The sequence below is a fragment of the Hyaena hyaena genome, unplaced genomic scaffold (genome assembly GCF_003009895.1).
Source record: "Hyaena hyaena isolate Hyena2069 unplaced genomic scaffold, ASM300989v1 scaffold_506, whole genome shotgun sequence".
Lineage (NCBI taxonomy): Eukaryota > Metazoa > Chordata > Mammalia > Carnivora > Hyaenidae > Hyaena > Hyaena hyaena.
This window is the reverse complement of record NW_024081138.1, coordinates 1,240,783-1,266,266: the sequence shown is the minus strand read 5'-3', so window position 1 is coordinate 1,266,266 and position 25,484 is coordinate 1,240,783. Positions and strand designations below refer to the sequence as shown.

The 25,484-nt window shown below is 46.4% G+C and overlaps 1 protein-coding gene and 1 long non-coding RNA gene across 9 annotated transcripts in view; one reads left to right on the top strand and one right to left on the bottom strand.

Annotated features, from left to right (window-relative positions):
* The window catches only part of PANX1 (pannexin 1), a 41,228-nt gene extending 29,996 nt beyond the window's left edge, over window positions 1-11,232 (top strand). Inside the window, exons 3-5 of one of the 2 annotated variants that reach the window (XM_039255005.1) lie at window positions 8,318-8,541; window positions 9,597-10,252; window positions 10,794-11,232. In XM_039255005.1, the coding sequence (XP_039110936.1) occupies window positions 8,318-8,541; window positions 9,597-10,252; window positions 10,794-10,873 (960 nt within the window). In that variant the 3' untranslated portion in view covers window positions 10,874-11,232. Of the gene's footprint in view, window positions 1-8,317; window positions 8,542-9,596; window positions 10,673-10,793 lie in introns of those variants that run through there. The other variant, XM_039255004.1, reaches the window with a different exon arrangement.
* On the bottom strand, window positions 7,376-20,923 carry LOC120247195. Of its 7 annotated transcripts, none has more exons than XR_005532238.1 (6): window positions 20,861-20,923; window positions 17,676-17,784; window positions 16,755-16,880; window positions 15,914-16,357; window positions 11,606-11,643; window positions 7,376-7,885 (listed from the first exon to the last, which is right to left on the bottom strand). It is a non-coding gene; the product is annotated as an uncharacterized LOC120247195 (long non-coding RNA). The 7 variants fall into 7 exon arrangements; XR_005532237.1 differs by lacking the exon at window positions 20,861-20,923 and adding an exon at window positions 18,566-18,719; XR_005532239.1 differs by lacking the exon at window positions 20,861-20,923 and adding an exon at window positions 18,566-18,719 and having other exon boundaries at window positions 15,914-15,989.
* Between the last annotated feature and the right edge of the window lie 4,561 nt (window positions 20,924-25,484).

Here is a 25,484-nt window from a genome sequence, read left to right as displayed (position 1 = left end):
TATATTTCTTTCAAAAGACAAACTACTCTGGCTCCCAAGGGTCTCTCTCCTGCTGAGCCCTGTGAACCATCCCAGCCTCACCTCTGGGTCAATCCCCACCATCCCTGGGCCCCCAGGGACCCAGACTTCCTGTAGCTCTCACTTGTCTTGGCCATTTCACACACACCTTCCATTGATCCCTCCTCCCCTCTAATCTGGCCACCTCTGGCTGTATGATTCTGCTCTCAGCTGAAACGTCCTTTCCACCTGGAAGTTTCCTCTGAATCTCTAGATGGAGGCTTCTTGCTTTCAGGGCCAGGTGTGTCAACGCGAAGCCTCCAGGAATAAGACCATAAGGCCGCTGTGTGGACAGCAGACTGCACACCCTGCCTAAAGGCAGTTAGATCCTAAAAATGGGGTGCTGGCCAGCAAAGCATCAGCTGCACTGCACCGTGGTCAATACTGTGCGTTCCTGAGCAGTCTGTGCTTTTCCTGCAGTCACCATGGGACGCGGCAATTTCCTGCCTTAAGCTACTTAATTATTTTTTTATTTAAAAAAATTTTTTAACATTTATTTGAGAGAAGGGAGTGGGTGGAGAGAGGGAGACAGAGGATCTGAAGTGGGCTCCTGCTGTGAGCACAGAGCCTGATGCGAAGCTCGAACCCACGAACCGTGAGATCAGGACCTGAGCCAAAATCAAGAGTCAGTTGCTGAACCAACTGATCCACCCAGGTGCCCCCGATTCTTTCTTTCTTTCTTTTTTTTTTTTTTTAAAGATTTTTATTTATTTCTAGGAGAGAGAGAGAAAGACAGCGTGAGCTGAGGAGGGTCAGAGAGAGAGGGAGTCACAGACTGAAACAGGCTCCAGGCTCTGAGCCGGCAGTCAGCACAGAGCCCGACGCGGGGCTCCTACCCACGAACCGCGAGATCATGACCCAAGCGAAAGTCAGACGCTTAACCGACTAAGCCACCCAGGCGCCCCCGATTCTTTATTTCTAAGGCTGCAGGTTCAGTGCAGGCAGAGACCAGGCCTGCGTCCCTCATCAGTGCACTTCTGGGACAGCGCATAGCCCCTGTGGGTGCTCACGTCACGTGTGTGGAAGGGAGGAGCGTGAGGCAGTTGGTATGTGCTGTTCAGAACCTGACTTCATTCTCCAGCAGCATTCTGAGTCCAGGGCGCGGGGCTTAGAGGCACTGGGTTTATGTGAACACTTCTCAATTCAGTTCTTTCGCCAGACTTCAAACCAGGAGACCCAGATTCCCCCCAAAGAAATGAGTCAATGTAACCTTTAAACGTACATCAGTGAAGAGCGTGTGGTCCTGGTGTAATTAATGCTGTACTTTCTTTCCCCCCAGCTATTTAGTCCATGTCTTCTTTCCTCCTCTTCCCCCTCCTCTCTCCTACTCCATTTATTTCTGGCGGCTCCCAGTACCTCTGAGAAACAGTGTTTTGTGGAAATGTGTGCGCTTTCAGGGGAAACCAGCAGGTGGCGCCCTAGGACCTCCAGGACTGTTTGATAACCAGCAGGTTTTATTTTATTTTTTGGTTCTTTTTTATTTTTTCTTTTTTTTTCTTTTTTTTAGCACTCTGTTCTCTTCAAGTTCATAATGTAGGCAACTGTTAGGGGAGATTTTTGTCTGAAACAGGAAAGCTGGGTTTTGGTTGGAAAAAAAAAAAAAAAAGCAACAGAACAGGAAAATAAAATTAATAGAATAGACAGATCTTTATTTCCTTTAAGTAGATTCACAGAAATGTAGTTTAGAGGGGTCCTCTGAGTCTCCCAGACCAGAGGTTTCCAAACTTTAGCATTATTTTCACTTAGCTTGTGAAAATCGAGGACCCTGAGGGCCAGGAGTATGGTTTTCATCAGCTTCGCAGAAGATTCAGGTACTGCTGGCCCAACTTGGGCTCCCGTGTGGGCACCTCTCATCCAGGCTAGAGTTTCCCAAATTCTCTCTGTGTGTAAATCACCTGTAGGGCTTCTTGAAATGTAGACTCAGGTTCAGTAGGTCTGATGGAGCCTGTATTCTTCCTTTCTGACAAATTCTCAGGTGATACTGACCTTGCTGGCCTGTGGACCACCCTTTGAGAAGCAAGGATCCAGAGCAAGGGATTGACAAACTATGGCATAACCGCTCCATATAATCCAGCCCATCTCTCACCTGTTCCTGCAAATAGTCTCGTTGGAACACAGCCATGCCCATTCCTTTACACATTACCTGTGTCTGGTTTCACGTATGCAGCAGAGGTCATGACTCACAAACATTTACTGTCTGGCCCTTTGCCTGCCCCTGATCTAAAATTCTGAGGCCCTTCCAGACGATTCATTGAAAGGGAACTCCCTGCCTCACAGGACAGTTCATTCTATGTTCATACAGATCTTTGGGAAGGTTTTTCCTTGCTTCCTTGTGACTTGGTAATAATTCTGTTATCAGGAGTCTCTATTTCCACCCATAAGTGCTTTGCTTACTTGCCATCCTCTCTTCCTTAGGTCTCTCCTTGTGCTAGACCCCTCCCAGAATGTCACGACTCATGAAGCCCACTGCCTTGGGTGTCTTCCCAAGAGTGCAGAATAGAATGGTGTACCACCTTCCTTCTCTGCCCTCTGTAAGCTACTCGTGGAACACATTGGCCTTTCTGGGTAGCCCTTCATGTGTGACTTCCCACATTTGGGATTATCTTTAACATGGGTTACTTTCTGGGGCATCTGGATGGCTCAGTCAATTAAGCCTCCAACTCTTGATTTCACCTTAAGTCAAGATCACACAGTTCGTGAGATCTAGCCCTGCGTTGGGCTCTGTGCTAATAGCACGAGATTCTCTCTCTCCCACTCTTTCTGCCCCTCCCCCTGCTCTCGCTCACAAAATAATAAACTTTCAAAGAAAAAGGGGGTTATTGTCTGAACAACATACAACCAAGAGCAGACCTCTTTGGTGTGTCTTTTTACATCACGTCCCCAGTGCAGTTTGCTGTTGGTTTACCTGCCTCCTCCTTTCTGACCATTCTTTCCCACGTGTTCTGGGGTTCTCTTTTTGCCCAGCCCTAATGTTAGGATCCCATGTCTCTCTCGTATCTTCTTGTCTCCTTCTTCACATTCTCCTTGGATGATTTCAGTCACTCTTGGCTTCAGCCAAGAATTGTAGGTTGTATGCTACAAAATCCTGAATTGTAGGGTCGGCTGGATTTTTTTTCTTTTATCTTCAGTTACTTACTCTCCACTAGGATTAGAGTTCTGGGGTACGAGTAGCTTATGTTCATAATTTCTCTGCCTCCCACCTCGCTCCCGTCTGCTTGGAATCTGTTCTTGTTTCTTTATTTCAGCTAATGGTACTACCACCCACACCCTTGCGTAAGCTAGAAATCCAGAAGTAGCCTCTGTTCCTCTCTCTCGCATCCCTCACTTCCAGGTGGGCACTGAAATGTCTGCCTCTTGCTCTTGAGGGCTCTGAAATCTGTCTTCCCTCTCCCCCCAGCTGCTGCCTCCAGTCAGTCCATCTCACTTCCCGCCTCTCCCCCACCGCAACCGACTGCCTTGTCTCTCCCCGCTCCAGTGTGCTGCCTTCTCCACAGCTGAAGCAATCTTTCTAAAACAAATGTTCCTCTTGCCCCCTGCCAGTGGCTTCCCATGGTGTATGATGTGGGAAGGTGATGGCCTCATAATTTAGTTCCTGCTTACCCTGCATGTGAGTTTCCTAGGATCACCGTAGCAAATTACCACAAACTCAGTAGCTTGGAACAACAGAAGATTATTCTCTCATATTTCCGGAGGCCAGGAGTTGGAAATGAAGGTGTCAGCACAGTGGGGTCCTTCTTGGGGGCTCAGAGGGAGAATTGTGTGCCTCTCTTCTAGTGGCTGGTGGTGGCCAGCCATCTGCGGTCAGTGTTCCTTGGCTCCTAGATGCATCACTCCAGTGTCCCGTGTCTTCAAATGGTCTTCTTAGAGGGACACCAGTCACTGGATCAGGACCCACTCTAATATAGTCTTCAAATGGTCTTCTTAGAGGGACACCAGTCACTGGATCAGGACCCACTCTAATATAGCATGGCCTCATTTTAACTAATTATATCCGCAAAGACTGTTTCCAAACAAGGTCACATTCTGAGTTCCGGGTAGACATGCGTTTGGGGGCGGGGGGAAGGGACCCCATTCAACCTAGTACATTCTTCCAGCCTCAGCTTTTATTGCGTCCTCATCGGGGGTCTCATTCATTTGCTTTGGTGCCCTAGATGGGCAGGAATTCGCTAGGCAAAAAAAAGACAATTCCTTGCAGAGGAAGGAATGTATCCAAAGGGCCGCAGAGAAGGTGAAATTTGAGCTGAGTCTTAATATACTTATGACATTATTTTATGGGTTTTTGTTGTTGTTGTTATTGCCTCACAGTTCTTGAAGACGTAGCTCAGATGTCACCTCTTCTATAAAGCCTTCCCTGAGCTCCCCAGGACATTTCAAGTCGCCGAGGACTTAGTACCTGCGTATTTAGTGGTCTTCACTTTTATGTTTTGTTTAATCATTAGCTTGTATTCCCACCTGGCCTCTGTGGTCCTGGAGCAGAGTCTGTGCATTTTGTCCGTAGGGACCAAGCTTCCAGTCCATATGTGGTTTTGTGAAGGAGGGAGGGGATAGGGGTTTTGCCTTTTGTTTTTAAAAATCTTTCTTTTTTAATGTTTATTTTTGAGAGAGACACACAGAGTGGGAGCAAGGGAGAATCAGAGAGAGATGGAGACACAGCATCTGAAGCAGGCTCCAGGCTCTGAGCTGTCAGCACAGCAGGACTCGAACTCATGAACTCATGAACCATGAGATCATGACCTGAGCCCAAGTCAGATGCCCAACTGACTGAGCCACCTGGGCGTTCCCTAAAGATTTTAGTTTCTTTAAGTAATCACTATACCCAACGTGGGGCTTGAACTCACACTCAAGATCAAGAGTCTTGTGCGCCACTGCCAGAGCCAGCCGGGTGCCCCCAGCCCAGATGCTTTTGAAAGAAAGTGCCCATCTGCATTTAGTCCCTTGAGACGTGATCACGTACATTTCAGGGGAGGTCCTAACTCGCCTTAGCTGAGGTCGGGGGCGACTTGGATATGGAAGGAGGCTGCACCAGCCAGAGCCTCTCCACACTTCCTTCCATCTGGAGCTTCTGCTATTCTAACTATAGCCCCTTCTAGAAACAACACAAACTTTTAAAGTGCACAGACTGGACGTTGTATGCCTTTTGGTTCCACATAGTTTTGAGAAGCGTCACGGTCACCGGAAGGGCTCTGTGCTAACATGAACCGCATAATGGACCCATGGCTTTGCGAGATCTCGGTGTCTTGGACATCATTTGGGGCAGACAGAGCTTATGGACAAAGCCATTCCCATCCAGCAGACATGCTCATAAAGCTTGGCAGTTTTTCCACGTTCCTTATGTGGAAAAAAGGATTTTAAAGACTAATTTAATGCTGTTTTGGATTCCAGTTTCAGTTGAATTAATTCTAATACCACCTTGTTACAGTCACTGAAAGTCATTTTTTGATGAAAAAGACATTTCACTGTGGAGAAAACCAAAAAGTAGGGCTTCCAACTACATTCCTTACAGAGGTGAGCAAGGTACAGGCTGTTGTAGGAGAAAGCAAACACCCACTATGTAATACCTTTAAACATTCATTCTTTTTCCTTTTTTAAAACATTTTTTAATGGTTATTTATTCTTGAGGGAGAGAGAGAGAGAGACAGTGTGAGTGGGGAGGGGCAGAGAGAGAGGGAGACACAGAATCTGAAGCAGGCTCCAGGCTCTGAGCTGTCAGCACAGAGCCCAATGCGGGGCTCGAACTCACTAGCCGCAAGATCCTGACCTGGGCCGAAATCAGATGCTTAACTGACTGAGCCACCCAGATGCCCTTACCTTCACTTTTTTCTAATTACAATGTGCTATGCTGATCTGTTCATTGGTACTAATTATTGTACCACCTAGGCATGTTGGGAAAATTGCCATAGATTGTAAACAGGCACTTTTTAACTCAAAAGAACAGTCTGTGGTAAAATCCTATTAATTCAAATCGCCTTGCAACAAAAGTGACTTATAAAAATAGTCCACAGCCCCAAATTAGAGATCGTGTTCCCTCTGTAGTTTCCAAAGAAAACGCCTGGCTCTCTGTCTTGGAAGTGGCACAGACTCTGTATCACACGGTTACATTTTTATCCTAACGGGCCCCCTCGGAGTAGGCAAGGACTGAAGGGACAGTTTCTCACTGCAGCCGGCTACAAATTTTGTAGCTGAAATTCACGGAATCGCAGCCTGTCACGGGTGTCACTGTGTAGCGACCCTTTGCACATTGGGTAAATCATCTTGAGAATCACCATCCCGTGCCCAGTACAGACTGAAGTGGCTGTACTGGGGAGGGGGCTTTGCAGAGTTACAGAGACATTGTGCCATCGCCGACTTTCCTGTGGGTGGGAGTTCCGAGCATGGGCTCCAGGGTTGTGACAGGGAGTCTGGGAACTAGGATAGGAAGACATGGCACAGCTTTAGTTTTTATGCGTCTCTTGACTAAACCCTAACATTAGAAAATATGTATCATGGAGGCAACAATCCATCATGGTGTTTGTGGTGCCTGTGAGTCTGTCACTTCAGAGTTGGTGGTAGACCATGTGTTAGGTCCTCCTTAATGTGTTAATAAACGCATACAAATTTGTTTAGTATTCTGATAACTATATCCATATCACCTGTTTCTTTTGTGAATGTGTAGGTGTTATTCTATGCATTAGTTTTAAATGGAAAACTTGAAAAACCAGGAAAGACCTGAGAAACTGTCACAGAGTCAAGGAGACTAGGGAGGCATGATGGCTCAATGCCATGGATAGACCCTGAACTGGATCTTTGAACAGAAAGAAGACAATAATGGGAACACTGGAGAAATCCACGTGGAAGTCTGAAATGTGGTCAATGATGGTTTCCTAGGGACAAGTGTACCATGGAAATGTAAGGTATTAACAGTGGGCAAACCAGATGAGTGTTATTCGAGAACACTCCGTACATCTGATTTTACATTAGAGTCACAGTGTTGGGCCAGCTGCCTGCCCCTGGGGATCTGTGGGGTGGGAGTTCTGTGTCATCTCAAGGCCATCACTGTCACAACCCTGAGGAAATTAGAGACCAATCCAAGGATCGGGAGAAATTTTCCAGAGATAAAATAATTTGCAGTGTATTCCAGTAGAAAGGGCATGTCTGCGGGTTCACTTTGTGCTCTGTGGTTAGGAGCTGTTCTGGGCTTCCCCTTCGAAGGTAAAGCCATCAATAAAGGCCTTATCAGAGTCATTGCGAGGACTAACGGTCATGCGCCCACCAGGTAGCCCTTCTGTCGGTCGTAGCTGGTGTGTTGTAGTACATTTTACATGCGGGGCACCATGCTAAACACTTTTCATAAATTATCTAATTGAATCTTCATAATACCTGTGTTACACGACCATTTCCTACATAGGGAAGCCGAGAGTCAGAGGCTGGGTGACCTCAGTACCAAAGAACACTGAGCCGAACTAAATCTCAGATCTGTGCTATTTGCAGCTTCTGGTGTTCCTTTATCTTCTCTTAGGGCTAAGCCTTTCCTAAGGCCTGGTGGACCTGGTGACCGGGTGCTTTTGCTGACTCCTGAACCCTCATGTTTTTTTTTGCATGTCCATCCGCATCCAGATGCTCTCTGCATGGCTGTTGCCCATCACGGTTGGCTTGTCTGGGCTTGAGATGTAAAATGAGGCTGTTGGGTGGTCCTCCGGTCTGTCCCAGCCTGGAAAGTCTATTCTGCATTCTGTGCATTTTAACTGCTTATTCCAGCTGTTTAATAGGGGCGATTACTGGATCACCGAAGCCACAAGTTTTCTGATTTGTATTGGACGAAATTTGCATTTCTGTGTCACTCTCCCAAATTCTAGAGAGAGGAGAAAGAAAAGAGCTCTAAGATTAGTGACCTCCTAAAGCCACGGCAGTGAAAAGTAAACCCCACCAGAGGCCGCTGTGGCATTTATCCGTTCCTTAATTGGGATTTAAGGATTACTCTAAGGGACGTGGGAGTAATTTTATTTTTTTGTTCCCTTCTGTGATTAGGGTGGAGGCAGCGCGTGTCACCGTGTCATTGCCAGTTATTGCAAATTGAAGTCTATTTTGAGCGGTGGGGGGAAGGGTAGTTACTGCTGTGATATCTGGGCAGGTGAATTCAGCCATAAACGATTAGGAGGTAATGAGCCCAATTCCCTAACTGACACGCGCATGCACATTTGTCCCAAAGTGAGAAAAGCGAGAGCAGCACCTGATCCCCTTTGCTTACTTGGGTAACCCCACGATTTGCGCTCTCGTTTTCCAGTTTTTCCCCTACATCCTGCTCCTCGTCGCCATCCTCCTGTACCTGCCTTCCCTGTTCTGGCGTTTCGCGGCGGCTCCGCATCTGTGCTCAGATTTGAAGTTTATCATGGAAGAACTTGACAAAGTTTACAACCGCTCCATTAAAGCCGCAAAGAGCGTGTGTGATCAGGACGTGAGGGACGGCGTCGGCCCAGTTCCGGGTGTGAATGAGAACACAGGGCAAAGGTAACTCCGCCGCCAGCTCGCTTCTCATCAGGCTTTGGGGTGTGAGGTCTCCGCCCTTCTGCCCATCTGGGCGTAGGGCTCCCACTGTCGTAGACGGGGGGCTGTCATCCACCTACAGACAGGCTGTGGGAGCCAGGAAGGCCCACTCTCCCCGAATCCCACCCCCACCTGCCTGCCTCAGCACCTGTCCTCACAGCAGGAGGCTTTCTCTTGTTTCCGGAAATGCTGCGTCTCGTGGTCTGAAAGGCAGGTGTAGGTGGGGTAACAGGTTAAGGCGTCAGATGCTTGCTTTGACCTGCTCGTCAGTGGAGAAGCACGGAGGGTTATGGGGCTGCTGAGCTTGGAGAACCGGGGTGAGAAAAGTGGGTAACGAGTAGGCAGTGCCCTGCTGATTGCACAGTCTTCTCTGATTCTGGTTATCAACTGTGGTGATCATATATATAGCTCTGTAGGATCCCCGATACCAAGTTGAGTCTTCTGAGCACGTTATCTCATTTAACCCTCAGAACGTCATTACAACTGCATTTATTTACTGGCCACCCCCCTTTCCCCAGATAAAAACATTCTCCCATAGCTACCAGTGGGAGAGCGCGGACCTGACCCAGGTCTGTCTGCCCAGAGCCTGAGCCCCATGCCCTGGGAGCTGGCTGCCTCCCACCTGTAGGAGGCACACGTGTTCTGGCTGGGCTGGAAAGTCATCTTTATTCTGTACACTTGGGAAAAGTGTAGTTTTAAAAAAAAAAAAAAAAATTAGAATAAAACGGTCAACATTTAGCATTTACTAGGTGCCGGGCACTTTAAGGATTTACGGTATAACGCATTTAATTAACAAGACCTTCTTTAAAAAGTTAAGGGGGAGAACACTTTATTGTTGCTTTTTTTTTTTTAATGGGATTTTATTCCCTGATACTCCAGTGAAGTTATAGGTAACATAGGGAGGGAGGAAAGGTTCTTGAGATTTTTAGTGTGATATTGCTCTGTGTCTGCATCTTTCATCTTTCATATTCATATCCGTAAGAGTTTAAATATTTTTTATTCCTTTCCCCCCCCTTTAGTTTGTGGGAGATATCTGAAAGCCACTTCAAGTACCCAATTGTGGAGCAGTACTTGAAGACCAAGAAACACTGTAATAATTTAATCATCAAGTACATCAGCTGCCGCTTGCTGACCCTCAGCATAATACTGTTAGCGTGCATCTACCTGGGCTATTACTTCAGCCTCTCCTCCCTCACCGACGAGTTTGTCTGCAGCATCAAGTCAGGGATCCTGAGAAATGACACCACCGTCCCCGACCGGTTTCAGTGCAAGCTCATCGCCGTCGGCATCTTCCAGCTGCTCAGTTTTATCAACCTCATGGTTTACGTGCTGTTGGCTCCCGTGGTTGTCTACACGCTCTTTGTTCCGTTCCGACAGAAGACGGACATTCTCAATGTGTATGAAATCCTGCCCACTTTTGAAGTCCTGCGCTTCAAGTCTGAAGGGTATAACGACCTGAGTCTCTACAATCTTTTCCTGGAGGAGAACATAAGTGAGCTCAAGTCCTACAAGTGTCTGAAGGTGCTGGAGAACATCAAAAGCAGCAGCCAGGGTGTCGACCCAATGCTTCTCCTGACGAACCTTGGCCTGATCAAGATGGATGTTGTCGATGGCAGAAGACCTGAGCCTGTGGAGATGATGGCAGAGGAGCAGGACTCGATAGCAGAGCTCAAAGGTAGGGTTGGCTCTCAGGGCAGAGGCTGGGGAAGCCCACCGAGTGCCTGCGCAGCCGGCCTTCACGAACCATCCATAGTCTTTACCCCGCCCGGCATCACTGAACCATTTTCCTGTGCGGTCTTAGGTGAAACCCCTCCCCTCCCGGGAGACGGAGGGAGAGAATTGGTGCTGCCTCAGACCACCACAGGAAAGTGTGCCTTTTCCAGACTGTTCTCTCTTCCTTCTCCTCTTACTCTCCCCTTCTCCACCTCTTGCTCAGGCATTCCTGCTTGCTGTCATTCTCGCTCATTCTTGTCCTGTTCTGTGCTTCTGTCCCTGCACCTCTGAGCCCTTGCCTGTTGTTCTCCACCCACCTCTTTCCAAAGAGACTGAAAGTTCATTGATTGAACTGTGGCCCTGACCGAGCTTCGCCGCGCTCTGATATTTGGCTCAGAAACAAAAGCCGGTAAGGCGTGAGATTTCTGGAAGAGAAAGTAGTTCATGCTGTGGCTTCCTGCTGTGTGACTTCTACCATAAATATTTGTTTTTCATTTTGACAGATTTGAATGCGCCCAGTGAAATTAAAGTAAGTAATGGAGGGAAGAATGCTCGGCAGAGACTTCTGGATTCTTCTTGCTGATGGGTTTTTTTTTTTTCCCCTTGAACCGGAGATCTGTGACTTCTGTGAGGTGGGATGTATAATGGCCGAAGCACTCAGTCAGGTTCCCAGCTGGTGTGCAGCCAGCGGTTCTTGGTAGAGACACTGAGTGCATCCTATCAAGTCCCTGATGAAAATGACGGTCAACGGGATGTTGCGGAAGAGAAGCACCGTGGATCAGTGAACCGCGGAGAGTGCCGATGTGTTAAGTCCTCATCAAGTGGAAAGTGGAAAGGCTTATCAGAGAGTCATAGCCCTTGTAGCTTCAGAGAAGCTCCCTTCTGTGCAGATGGTGCGATGAGGCTCCGAGCTATTAGCAAGGACTTCAGGAAGAGATCTATTTTAAATTCGTTTCAGGAAATAATAATAAACACGTCAGGATACAATTTTAATATGAATCTGCTACGTACCCTTAATGCCTGTTGGACAAGAAAAACATCCACCGACCCATCAGCAGTGCTGCTCCTTCCTGGTGGTGTTCTAAACTGGGGACAGTGCTGCTGTCCCTTCACACTACTGCTTGTCACCCTGGCTCACTGAAATCACTGAGACAACGGTTTGTCACACTCCGCTGGGAAGGGGCCGTGGGCCCGCGCACTGCTCTGATGGGAAACTCGGTGAACGAGATAAGACTGCGAAGGATTCTGTACGGGAAAGAATGCCGCTAAAAGGGCCCCACTGGGAAATCTGCACGTGCAGAACAAGTTAACTCACTCAGTTTTCCGAGGGATTTTCTCCAGATCATTCCTCTGCTGTCAAAAGAATCAAAACAGGATGTTACGTAAATGAACAGAACACAGAATGCTTAAAACGAGGGACATTTTGCCGATTACGATCAGAACATAAATGTGACATCTGCCATATGGCGTGCTTGGAACCAGAACTTAGCGGTTTATTTTACTTCTATTGGAGCACATCTTTTAAAACTTCATTTTAATTTAGAAGCATATGATATCAAAAGTGAGGCCATTTGGGAAGGACATTCTAGTTTTGATGGAGAATTATAGAATAAATGTTACAAATGGGTATATACCATCCAGCATTATTTTATAAACACTTAAGTCTGATTCAGAAGATATAAAAACCTTTCTCCATTCTGACCATGTAAATAGGTCCTAACGATGTTTACATTTTATACAGAATTCTTTAAAATTATATCTGTGGATCACCCAGCCTTCATTCTTAGGAAGTTAACCAATTTCTAAAGTAAGTAATCCTCAGGAACCTCCAAGCTTACCTTTGGCTCTTAGGGACAGTTGTTTAATATAATTACTGTTTTGTGAAAAACAAAAGTTATATAAGCTGCTGAGAATATTCTGTCTTTTCAGAATATTCACAGGAGCAGATTTTAGCTGCACGTGCACTCTGTGATCGTTTCTGAGATGGAAAGTTAACAATAAGTATTAAGGATGCAAATAGTGCTTTAAGTTATTCTTATTATGTGATATTTATTACCATTGAATTATAGTGTAATTTGGAAATGGTAGTATCCTAAATATTCCATTTCCCTTCATTTTTGTATCTCCGTATCCGTGTGTTCACTGTTCACAGTTCCACACTGGTTTCTTTTTATACTTGGAAAAGATTTCTGAGAGCTATTTTTCTATGCTCTACTTCCCCGCCTCCACAAAAGCTCCATCTTCTTTATAGGCTGCCCCTAACTTGTATTTGGAAGTGGTAAAAGCAGATCCATTATCTTGGGAAACCAGCAACTCCCTAAGCCCTGTCACATGTAATCCTTTTGTCAGGACTGTGGTTGGAGTCCTTGACCTCTGTTCCTACCTGCTGGGCTCCAGTGGGGTCTGTGATGTCCCAGCTAGTCCCACTAGTCAGTGACTGTGGGGATGTGATGAAGAAGGCAGGTCCCCAGCTTTGAGGAGTTCAGAGTCTAGAAAAGTCCGCAAAGGCAGAGGCAGCTGCAAAGAAGAAGAGCAGCCGCAATGAAGGCCCTTCCAGAAAACTCCGAGCAAATGCTCTGCGTTCTGGGTGGATGCCATATTGTTTTCCTCTCTGCCATAGCTTCTGGAGCCAGTGGTTTTAAGAATCTAGTTGCGGTTTTTCCCAGAGGTTCTTTAGCTACTACTACTCCAATCTGAAGCTCGGACAAAACAGGAAGATAGACAGCGGTTTTGAGTAGCAGGAGCTCCACTGGCCTTTACGCCTTACCTTGTGGGGGAGGGGAGAGCAAACCTGTGGCAGCCATGGGGTTGCCCATGAACGACACTCGTGGAGCTAAGGGGCTGATGTGGATGACTGGTCATACGCTCTGGCTGGGGAAAAGGGTTATCAGGAAAGTTAACTCATTCATCCCCTGTGAGTTGCTGGCTTACAGGACTACTTTTGAGGGTCCCGTTTTCTGAGGGTAAGGAGTCATTCATTGTTTTAGAAAAGAGAACAGACCAATCCTAAATGAGTACCCCAGGGTCACTGACTTTGTTTCTGGCTCATGTCTTCCTATATAAAGCACCGCCTGGGCCTCAAACGGATCATTCTGAAAGCAGCATCCCGCCACGTGTTTGGTTTTACCACACGGCAGGCAGACACTTCCAGTGTAAACCTTCTTAAGCCTCCAGGAAGGTACAAATACAACCCCCTTGCAAATACTTGTGAAGCTACGAACCCTTCCCTCTGATACGCACACAACACTAAATACACCTTTGCGGGTGATCATAGTGCACCCAGCTGTGCTCTGGCGGCTGGAGCCCGAGCCGCACGGCGGGGAATGGAGGCCCCTTTGCCCACGAAGGAAGCTGCTGCATGCTTACTCAGTGAAATGGTGTTGGCGCACTCTTGAGCGTGCTTGCTGTACCTTTTGAGGAATGGATTTCGTTTTCTACAGTCAGGCTGAAAAAGTCGAAGAGAGTGAGTGGGTGGCAGTGGCCCAGAGTGACCCCTGTCCAGCGTCTCTCGAGTGTGGGTGAGGGTGAGCACGACACTCGTGAAATGTTTTTGTAGCCGTGCTGTGAAAATGCTAGAACTTCCAGCTGGGTGGCAGAGCTTGTTGCATGTCTGTGTTTCGTCCGTAGAAGCCACCTGTTCACTGAGCATCCTCTCCTATCCAAGGATGAGTTGGGGGCGGGGGGGGGCCGCTGCCGGCCTCGGTCCTGGGACAAGGAGTTCCGCTCCTGGGGGCTGATTGTCGCCTGCTTTTTATACTGTGTTCGTGTTGGTGTATTTTACTTATTGTTGGTCTCAGTTGATAGACTATGTACAATGATGGGAGCTTTTATCTACTGCTGTATTGCAAGCTCCTAAAACAGCGGCTGGCTGGCATGGAATAGATGTTCTGTAAATATTTGGTGAACACATGAACACAGAAGTCCTAGTTTGTTGGCAACTGTGTTAATTTTAAAAGGCAAGCCATCCTCTGCAGGAGAGGGGAGGCTCAGTAGTAGAGATAAGTAGATCTCTCTAATAGTAGAGAGAAGACTATTTCTGTAATTGACTAGATCTCCACATGTAAGTAGGGACACTCCTTAGATTTTTTACTGTGGAGTAAGTTGTGACCACTTTCCAAGTTCAGTACAAGTTCAGTGTTGCCTTGCAGTGATGGAAATTTTTTTTTGAAATTGAAGTTTTAAAGCTGCTGATCTGAGTTATTTCCCAGAAAGACCTTTGAAAAAGAACGCTGATTGAAATGTGCAATTACTAGTAATTGGTGATTCTCCTGAGGGCATGGAGATGAAATGGCTCCTTCTGGGCGATCGTTGGCCTTTCTGTCCTATTTTTCAGAAGTAATGTGAAACCTTTAAAAAAAAGGTTGGCAAAAACGGTATTGTGTCTTTTGTGGAACATAATAGATGTTAATTCGTGATTGTTCGGCCTGCTGGAAATGAAATGTATCGCTTCAGCGTTCTCTTTAGCCGTAAAAACACTCTGTCACTGAAAGCATGTGTTTGATCCGTGATTGTTCTTCAAGCTCTTGAAAATTACAAAAGTTTCTGATGCCTCGAGTGCTTTCCCACCAGAGGAGGAAAGTCCCTGTAGAATTCGACAGTGTCACAAGTGTTCCCTACAAAAGATGAGGCCATCAATTCCTCTTTACAAGTTGGCTTTTTTTAAAGCACCATAATTACAGCCTAATGGGGTTCTGCAAAGCGGTGCTCTAAGCATAATTTACATTCTTTTCAATGACTAAACATCTCCAGAACTTTTAAAGAGAAATCCGCATCTTCTTTTTGCTGTGTCATTTGGTTAGAATGATGGCTTTCTATTCCACAAGGATTAAAGGATGACAGCGTACCATGGTTAGAAAATGATCCTTAAAAAAAGCACAAGAACCTTGAAAGCTCTCCAGTTTGGCAGCTGTCACGGTTACATTTTGTGTTTCCACGTAAGCCATGTGTCCAAGTTCTGTGTTGTGATGAAGCTGGCCTCCCTTAAAGGAGGGATAAAAGGCGGAAAATCAAGGCTACTGTGTCAATACAGGGGAAACACCATTTTGGTTCTGCACTGTTATGTCCACCTGAATAAAACTTCTCTCAGTAGTGGAAAATGTGTCTTCCTGTTTCTTGCCTTCTCTTCAGGGAAGACGGGCCCTGAAATGCGTGGGGAGGCCCATATTCCTCTCTGCCAGACACAGGAGATTCAGTAGCCTCCACGGTACTCTCCACAAGCCGGCTGGCAGCAATTGGAAAAAGAAAGTCCTCCATTAAGGGCCCACAAGATCCTAGAATTTCCACAGCAGACATCGCACTCACGCTGATTGGGGGATGGTTTGTGCGGGCTTGGGGAGGAAGGAACGGAGACCGTATGCTGCTAGACATGGGTTGGCCTGCCCACCTCTCCCACCAGGGACACTCCTTCATACATGGTCCCTGAACACAATTTCTGTGGTAACAGACGTAGATAACAGAGCAGAGCCATCAGAGTGGCAGTGCAGTGCCTGCGGTACAGTAAGTAATCTGTAAACGCTAGCTCCGGCGCCCTCCTGCTCCCCGCCCCAGGGCACCTTCAAGTTGTACCCGCTTTCCAGTGTTCCTCAACAAGTCACCACAACCATAACCCCTTCCAGCAACATACCTGCATCATCTCACAGCTTTCTGGGTCAGGGGTCTGGACGTGGCTGCACTGGGCCCTCTGCTCAGGTCTGATGAGGCTGCAGCCAATGTGTGGACAGACCACATCTTCCTCTGGAGACTCAGCAAGGGACAGAACCGCTCCTAAGCTTCCTTGGGTTGCTGGCAGAACTTATTTCCTTGTGATTGTCTGGCTGCAAGTTACTATTGGCTGGAGACCGCCCACAGTTCCTTGCCACGTGGGTTTCTCTCATGTGACTGCTCATGTCATCAAGCCCATAAGGATCGAGTCTCACCTCAGGGAGGGCCCAGTCCTTTTAAGATTTTCTACCCAGTTAAGTGATGCCACTCAGAATGTTCTCTCTCCCTTTTGGTGAACTCAAAATCAACTGCTTTGGGAGCTTAATTACATCCATGGAATCACTTCGGCTTTGCCATATTCTGTTGCCTAGAAGCAAGTCACAGGTCCCACCCACACTCAGGAGGAGGAGATTGTACAGGGTGTGAACAACGGGGGAATCATGGGGCCACCTTGGGAAGTTCTCCTAGATCCCAGCCGCTCTGTCTCTGAGCTCGTTGTATAAGCTCAACATCTTTCTCCCTCTGTTCCCAGTGCTATCTTTGAGCCTCTGGGTGAATCTTACCCTATCTAACCATCTTTTGCATTTCTGTCAGGACTGTTTAGAATACAAATCTGATCATGCCAACCCTCCCTACCTCACTCCCACCATTTTAAATCCCTCGAGACTCTTCATGGCTTTGGGGATAAAGAATAGACTTGTGGTTTCTGCTACGAAAGGCCCCACCTCCTGCCCACTGCTTCAGGCCCATCTCTACCACCATACCTCTGATCTCAGATGCAGCTCCATGTCCTGCTTCTTCCTCAGGTGCCTTCCCTGTTCCCACCTCTTCTTCCCTTCTATTCAAAAGTTTCAGCTCTGGGTTGGTGGGAATATAAAATGATGCAGCCACTATGGAAGATAGTATATCAGGTCCTCAAAAAAGCAAGCATAGGTTCCCATCTGATCCAGCAACCCCACTTCCAGCTATGTATTGGTCAACTCAGGCTGCCGTAACAAACCCCCAGAGGCTGGTGGCTTACACCCCAAAATTATTTTCTTATGAGAAATACAGGAGGCTCTTATATAAGAACCTCTTTCTGGAGGCTAGACATCCAAGCTGGAGGTTCCAGCCAAGTCAGTGTCTGGTGAGAACTCTTCCTGGCCTGCAGACAGCAGCCTTCTTGCTGTGTTCACGTGCGCCTTCCCTTGCTGTACGTGGTGATCAGGGCTGGGGCGGGGGGTGGGGAGAGGAGTCTCTTCCTCTTTTTATAAGGCTACTAGCCCTATGGTGTTAGTACCCCACCCTATGACCTCATAATTATCTCCTCAAGGTCTTATCTCCAGATACAGTACCATTACTGTATGGGGTTAGGGGCGTAGGCTTTCAACATATGAATGAGCAGGGCGGGGGTGGGGTGGGGGGGATAGAAGGAGAAGAACTGGCCAGTCTATGCACTAAAAGTGCAGTGAAATAAGGTAGGTGACCGATGTCAACCTGTGACCATCTCAAGTGACCTTGGGGAGAAACCCAAAACAAGAAGTATAAAACCAGTTAAGCAGAGGCAGGCAGGCAGTATTTCCGAAAACTCAGATATGATAGAAACAATGTATTAAGATGATCAAAGGGTCTTTGACATGTCTATGTGGAAATCAGGAAACCTTAATTTTTATAACCAAATTATACCTTGTGACATGCAATTATACCTTGAGAGAGCTGCCTGTAAGCATGTCTATTCTGTCCCCTTTTTGCACATGATCCCCTCTGAGATCACAAGCTTTGGAGTTCTTCAGAGCAGCCTGCCGAGCTGTAGTCCTAGGTAAGATAAGGAATAAAGTCTTTATTAACCTACTTTGAGGTTGACTTTTTTTTTTTTTCTTTTTCAGTCAACAAGTCCAAAGCAGGGTATATACCTCAGAGAATTGAAACTAGGGTCCTTTTTTTGTTTGTTTGTTTGTTTTAAGAGGGAGAGAGCGAGAGAGAGCACAAACAGTAGAGGGAGAGGCTCCAGCCTCAGTGCAGAGCTCAACATGGGACTTGATCTCATGACACTGAGATCATGATCTGAACCAAAATCAAGAGATGCTTAACTGAGCCACCTAGATGCCCGTGAAATTGGGCTCTTGAAGAACTATTTTTACATCCATGTTATAGCACCATTATTCACAATAGCCAAAATGTGGAAGCGACCAAAATGTCCATCAGTGGATGGACAGAATTTAATGGAATCATTTATATACAGACCCTTCTCAAAAAAGGAAGCAATTTCTGATACGTGCTGCAACATGGATGAACCTTGAGGACATCGTGCTCCGTGAAATGAGTCAATCACAAAAAGACAACTTCCTATGATTCCACTTCTATGCATTACCTAGAGCAGTGAGATTCACAGAAATAGAGTAGAATGGGGTTTGCCAGGGGCTGGGAGAGGGCACGAGAGAGTGTTGTTTAAAGGGTACAGAGTTCAGTTCTGCAAAATAAAAAGAGTTCTGAAGATTGGAGATTGGTTACACAGCAATGGGAATGTACTTATCTCTACCAAACTGAACACTTTAGAGCGGTTAAGGTGTTAAATGTTACGTCATGTGCATTTTACCACAATAAGGAAAATGCTCCAGCATCCACTCCAGGCAGCTCTCTGTGACCTCCTCTCTTCTTATCCCCGTGCTCAGGTCACATAACTTCAACTCTTTATCAGTTTAAGGATTTGTTTTCTGCCTTTCCTTTGTCGTTGGGCAGCCAGGAGTGCCTGAGAAATATCACACACACCCCACCTCAGAGGAGGGGGAGCCCTAGCTTGTACTTTGCCCTCAGCCTGCCTTATGTTCCCTCATCATAGGCACAGTTTGCGAGAGGCTTAGTCTATGATGCATCCCCTACCTCACAACACTGCCAACCCTGTTCCCCTCCACCACTATCCCTCCCCACCCCCACCCCCCCACCCCGGCCCAGTATAATGATGAGGGACCATAAGGCAAGCTGAGGGCCAAGCACAGGCTAGCACCACTGAACCCAGGTGGGATGTGTGTGACATTCCTCAGGCACTCCTGGCTGCCCAAAAACAAAGGAAAGAAAACAAATGGTTAACTGAGAGATCACAGTCATGCAGGACATGAATCTCAATCAGAGATACAAATATCTTAGTAAATTATAAGAAAAAGGCCATCTTATCAATAGCCTAATCTCCAGTAACCTGTAAACTCAGCTTCCGGGAGCCCCAACATCACCTCTCCATAGTGATATGGGGAACAAAAGCAAGAAGAAAATGGCGGGTAAAGTTACATTTCTTTATAACCTGCAGCCCATTGACACATATTTGAGGTAAATACAGAATATAGCATTTCTCCAGGACACTTTCTGTCTTAATGTTAATGCTTTGTTGGAGGGAAAAACAACCTTAGCTTGACAATAGCTTAGCCTCCAGTATCCTGTGAATCCTCTTTAGCATATGAAAATCTCTTTGGAAACTTCCTTTTTGCCTTTACCTCCCAAACTCCATAGTATATAACTAGTCATTCTTTACAACCCCAGTGCAGTTCTTACTGCCCATTGGCCCTGTCTGTCCCCATGCTTTAATAAAATCACCTTTTTGCACCAAAGACATTTTCAAGAATTCCTTCTTGGCCATCAACTCTAAACCCCACTCTCACCCCCCAGGGGTAAGGGCAGGGGGATGGGAGAGAGGCTGAGCTCGAGGCTGCTGACTTGAGCCAGCAGCTCTGTGCCTTCCAGCTAAAACTGAATTACAGTTAACAGCAGGATGGAGAATTTGTTGATTCAAATCCCATCTCTGCCCCCTTCAAATAACATCAGTGTCCTGGGTTCCCCTTCTTGAAAGTGAGGTGGAAAAAGAGAAGGAACGTGTAAATCCTCCTTTGTGGTGCACTAGAGACTGCAGACCCCTCAGGGAAAGGAGACGCAGGCAAATCCAGTGAATGAAAGAAAATCAAAATACATTTCCAAGAGTCCTGTCTGATTGTTTCAACATGGATTTCCAGATGCAAGGAAAAGGAAAACCAGAGAAACACAAATGCTACCAAAAATCACTTCCCAATCCCCAGAACCGTAATTCACAGGAATTACCCTCAGGAAGCAGCAGAACCAGAGCATCCCTGAAAACTTCAGGAATGTAGGAAGGGGCTATTCTGATGGTGATTTCAGAGGTAAAGATTTTAACATTCATCTCTTGCTCATTTTGAATATCAAAGCCGCTACGAAGGAAGCACTGTTAAGCAGAGAGGCCCTTGAGGCTCTTTACCATCTTTTAAAGTACTCTATAAATAATATAACCCCTTGAAATAAGGGAAGCTCATTTATGAGAAAAGAAATTACCCCAAACTATGGCTGCTGTGAAAAGGAGCAGAAAAGAGAGTAAGCATAAGAATGGGCTAGATAGGCTGTCCAACAGAATATGATGAGAGTCACAGAATTTAGAATTTTCTAGTAGCCACATAAAAAAGTAAAAGGAGACCGGTGAAATCAATGTTAATAATTTTTTTAACCCAATATACCAAAGATATAATTTCCATGTGTCATCAATATAAAACATATTGAGATGTACATTTTTTTTGGTACTAAGTCTTGGAAATACCAGCATGTATTTTACACTTGCAGCACCTCTCATGTCAGACTAGCCGCATTTAAAGTGCTCAGTGGTCACGTGTGGCCAGCGGCTCCCATATAGAACAGCGTAGGTCAAGACAGAATGTTTTGCCCACATCTGCTCCCACCCGAAGGCTTGTGCTTTAAATGTACTAGTGCCTCTGCCACTGTTTCCTCTGGCCTGAGAACCTTGAAGACTCCCTCTTTTCTGAAAGATTATCTGCCCTTCTCATCAGAATAGTACGTGTCCTCTGCTAACGTGAAACTCAACAAGTCAGTGCGTACTTACCACCTGCCCGCGAAGAGATGAGATACTGCTATACCCAGGTCGCAGTGTCCTCACCGACCAGAGACCACCGGGGAGACCGAGTCACGCATGCAAAGGCAAAGGGCTTTATTACGGGCTCGAGCTCGGGCTCCCAGACCTCACCAGCGCCGTGGGTCCGTGCTCAGAGCCCCGAGCAAAGGCAGAGTAGGGTTTTTATGGGGCTTGTGACGGGGGAGTTACAGAAGTTGTGGCAGGGGAACAGCGATCCAACCATAACTGTACAACATCACTGACAGCGGGTTTAACCGTACACATTGTCTAGAGTATTCGTTACTTTTGGCGGGACCCAATTACAACGTTTAGAGTACTTTTAAATTCAACCAATTACAGAGCGAGCCTAGGGTCTTGTTCGGCGCCTAACGGGTTAACTTTAACATTAGGCAGCTGAGATTTATCTCTAGTCGCTGGCCTTTCTTGACTGGGCGTTGCCAAGGTGGTGTGGTGGCGTGAAGTGGTGGGCAGTGTCTTCGGCCTCTGGCAATGTGTAGCTGCCTGATCGTTTCGTGGAAGCTGAAACTCAGGCCTTCTAGTTTAGAGGGGAAACTTAAAGCCTGTCATGGAGTCAGTCTGGTTGAGACTTGTGGCCTTACAATACCTCCCTTTGAAGGAGCTTTAATCTGCTGCTTCCCCAACGGCTCTCTCTTGCCTTCATTGTTGTTTTGTTTGTTGCTACTTGTCCTTGTTTTCCTCCACGAGCCACAGACCTTGTCGAATTCAGGCGTCTTGTCTTCGTGTCCTCATAGTACATCTCCCCATGCCAACCGCCACGTAGCAAGTGCCAAGCACGGCTAGAAGTGGGATGGAAGAGGCTGAGAGAAAGTCAAGTCTCTGGGTGGAGAAGTTTCCATTCCTCCAAACTGCAGGTACTCAGGGTCATTCCTTCTCCTTCAACCAAAGCCTCGATGAGCTGGGCCAAGAGGTATAATAAGAGCGCACGGTAGAGGCCCTCCAAAAAAGTCTACCCACCAACGAGCTAAGTCAAAGACTCCCACCGCGCAGTTGGATAAAAAAACAAACACTTCCTGTGTTCCCTGGACAGGAGCAGGCACTGAAACACTAAAGAGAAAACTTCGAAGCCAATGGGTGGAGAGAAACTTGGGACTGCAGGTACTGGGCTGGCTTGTGGCAGCTCCCTTCCCCACTCAAGGCCCTTCGTAGAGAGAGAAGCTCACAGCTCTGGGGTCAGAGTGTTGTTGAAAACCAGTGTCCTTATTTTGGAGCCAAAATAGAACTTTAAGAGAGAATGTGGAGTAAAGAGGAGCGATAGCTTTCTTGCTTTGCTGGGCAAAAGAGGCTGCAGCAGCCTGAGCCTTTAAAAGCAGCAAACTTGCTGGGAGGAAGGGGCTGGTGGGCTTTATGGGGAAATACAGGATCTGGCCGATTCCAGGGGGGGATTGTATGCCTCCCGCCAGCTTCTTTGGTCACATTTCCCAGGTGGTATTGGGTTCCTGAAGCAAAAGGCTAAGAAAGGAGGATCGGAGATTTGCAGAAAAGAGGAAAAGGTTACTTAGCTTAAAACCCAGCTTCTCGGAAGGAGGAGGCAAGATGGCGGCGAAGTAGGGAGCTCCGTACATTTCACTCGCCGCCATCTCTCACAGGGAGAAGGCCGGAAGCCATAGGAACCCTTACAGAATCCAGGAGTTTGGGAGGAAAAGGAGACAGAGTCCACTGAGAAAACCTTACAGCGTGAGTGCGAACTGGGGAAGATAAAAACGGGCCAGGACCGGAGACACGGAGGGAGGGGAGGGAGCCCCCTTTGTGGGGAGCCGCGGTGAGTCGAGGGGAAAAGAAAAAGCGGCTGAAACTGCTCAAGAAACTGCCCCTGTCGCTGGAGAAGAGAAAAACTTCGGCTCGGGACACAGGGATCCGGTTTCCTGCTGTCCAGCTGACCCTGAGTAGGATGCACTGGTCCCAGGTGACGCCGAGAGAAACCACTCCTCTGCCGACCGGTTCGACCTGGAGGGGAAGCGGAGGCACCTGAAGCCGCTCCACCTCCCTTCTGGCTCAGCTTGATCCCCAGCGGGGAGGCGAGTGGCTTGAAACTGCTCAGAGGGACTCGGCCTGCGGGTTTATTTCTGGCGGTATCAATGGGGAGCTTGGACTAAGATCTGGGAATGAGGCCTGGCCTGGCCAGGGAGGGAGATCCTACCCAAAAGAGTGAGTTGCAACACTTGGTTCGAGAAGGGACTGGGGCGCTGCCAGTTTTCTCCCCACAACCACCAAGGTGGGACCTCAGGGAGCTGCCCAACAGAGCCGTGGAGGCTAAGACCTGCCTTCACCAAATCACGTCCATCCCCTCTAGAGAGACGCCTTTTTTTTTTTTTTTTTTTAAACCGGAGCCCGGGGCAAGTCCAGTGTGGATGCACTACCATGATTAATTCTAGATCAATTCTTTCTATTCAGATATATTCTCCCTTTTCTCATTCGTATCCCTCCTCTCTGCTGGACTGGGCACTCTGGTCACTGGTTTCTTTAAAGAGTCACATTTAATCCATTCTCTACATGTATATTCTATACCTCCACCGCTACTTTTCTGTCTATCTCTGGAGTAATCAGATTATATAGTTTCTCTGAGTAACATTATCTTCATTTCTTTCTCCTCACCTCTAACCATATTCTCCTCTTTCTCTCTCTGAATTAAGCCTCTTAGTCTCTCTGCCTGGTCATCATCCAATTTCACTTCCTACCCTGTCATTCCTCTCTTTGTATATGCTCTTCCATCAACACTGCATATACCCTGCTCTCTATTTGTAGCTGGGAATTCTGGCTCTATGCTTTTAGACTGCCCTTTGTCTTTGGGGTTTTTTTCCTTTTTCTTCTTTTTTTTTTATTTTTTGTTTTTCCTCCTTTTTTTATTTCCCTTTTTTTTTTCCTTTCAGTTTCGTGTTTGTTGGATTTGTCTGTGCGGTTGTGTGCCTTTGTTCCCTGTGTGTCTGTTTTCTTTTCCAGGGCTACCTTAAGAAACAAGCCAAAGTACACATGGTTAAGAGTCCCAAATACGACTACGAGTAGGGAAATAAAATAACGAAAGTCTCAACAAGAATGACCAAGAGACACCATTCAAAGCACACTTCCTGAACGGACAGACCCTGGACAGTCAAAGAGCCTTCTTTAATACAGAGTACTAGCAGGGGCAGAGTGCATAACAAGCTTTTAAAACTAACAAGAGACAGAAAGCTAGCCAAAATGATGAGACAGAGGAACTCTCCTCCAAAGAAATTCCAGGAAGAAATGACAGCAAAAGAACTGCTCAAAACAGGTATAAGCAACATAACTGAACAAGAATTTACAACGATAGTCATATAATTAATTGCTGGGATTGAAAAAGGCATGGAAAACGTCAGAGAAACTATTGCTACAAAGACTATGCAGCTTAAAAAATAGTAGCTATGAATTTAAAAATGCTATAAATGTGATGCATAATAAAATGGAGGCATCCAATGCACGAATTGAAGAGGCAGAGAGAATAGTGAATTAGAAGACACAATTATAGAAAAAGAGGAAGCTGAGAAAAACAGAGATAAACTGATTCAGGAACATGAAAGGAGATCTCAAGAGCTGAGTGATACAATCAAATGGAACAATATCTGTATCATAGGAATTCCAGAAGAGGAAGAGAGAGGGAAAGGCACTGAAGGAGTCCTTGAAGAAAGTATAGCTGAGAACTTCCCCAAACTGGGGAAGGAAACAAACATTGAAATCCAAGAGGCATAGAGAACACCCCTCAGACGTGATTTGAATTGATCTTCTGCACGACATATCATAATGAAACTGGCAAAATATAAGGAAAAAGAATTCTGAAAGCAGCTAGAGATAAAAGGGCCCTAACATACAAAGGGAAACCTATCAGAGTGGTTACAGATCTATCTACTGAAACTTGGTGAGCCAGAAAGGAATGGCTGGAATTCTTCAATGTGATCAACAGAAAAAATATGCAGCCAAGATCCTCTATGCAGCAGGCCTGTCATTCAGAATAGAAGGAGAGATCAAAGTCTTTCCAAATAAACAAAAATTGAAGGAATTCATCACCACTAAACCAGCCCTACAAGAAATCCTGAGGGGGACTCTATGAGGAAAATATTGCAAGGAACACAAGGTACCAGAGACACCACTACAACCATGAATCCCACAAAAGCCACAATGACCCTAAACCCATATATTTCAATAACAACACTGAATGTAAATGGGCTAAATGCCCCAATCAAAGACACAGGGTAGCACAGAATGGATAAAACAAACAAACAAAATCCATCTATTTCCTGTCTACAAGAAACTCATTTTAGACCTGAGGACACCTTCAGATTGAAGGTAAGAAGATGGAGAAAAGTATATTATGCTACTGGAAGTAAAAAAAAAAGCTGGAGTAGCTATACTTATATCACACAAACTGGACTTTAAAGACAGTAACAAGAGATGAAGAAGGGCATTATATAATAATTACAAGGTCTGTCCATCAGGAAGAGCTAACAATTATAAATGTCTATGCACCAAATACAGGAGCACCCAAATACATAAAACAATCACAAACAAAAACAATCTTATGGTTAAGAATGTGTTAATAGCAGGGGACTTTAATACTCCACTT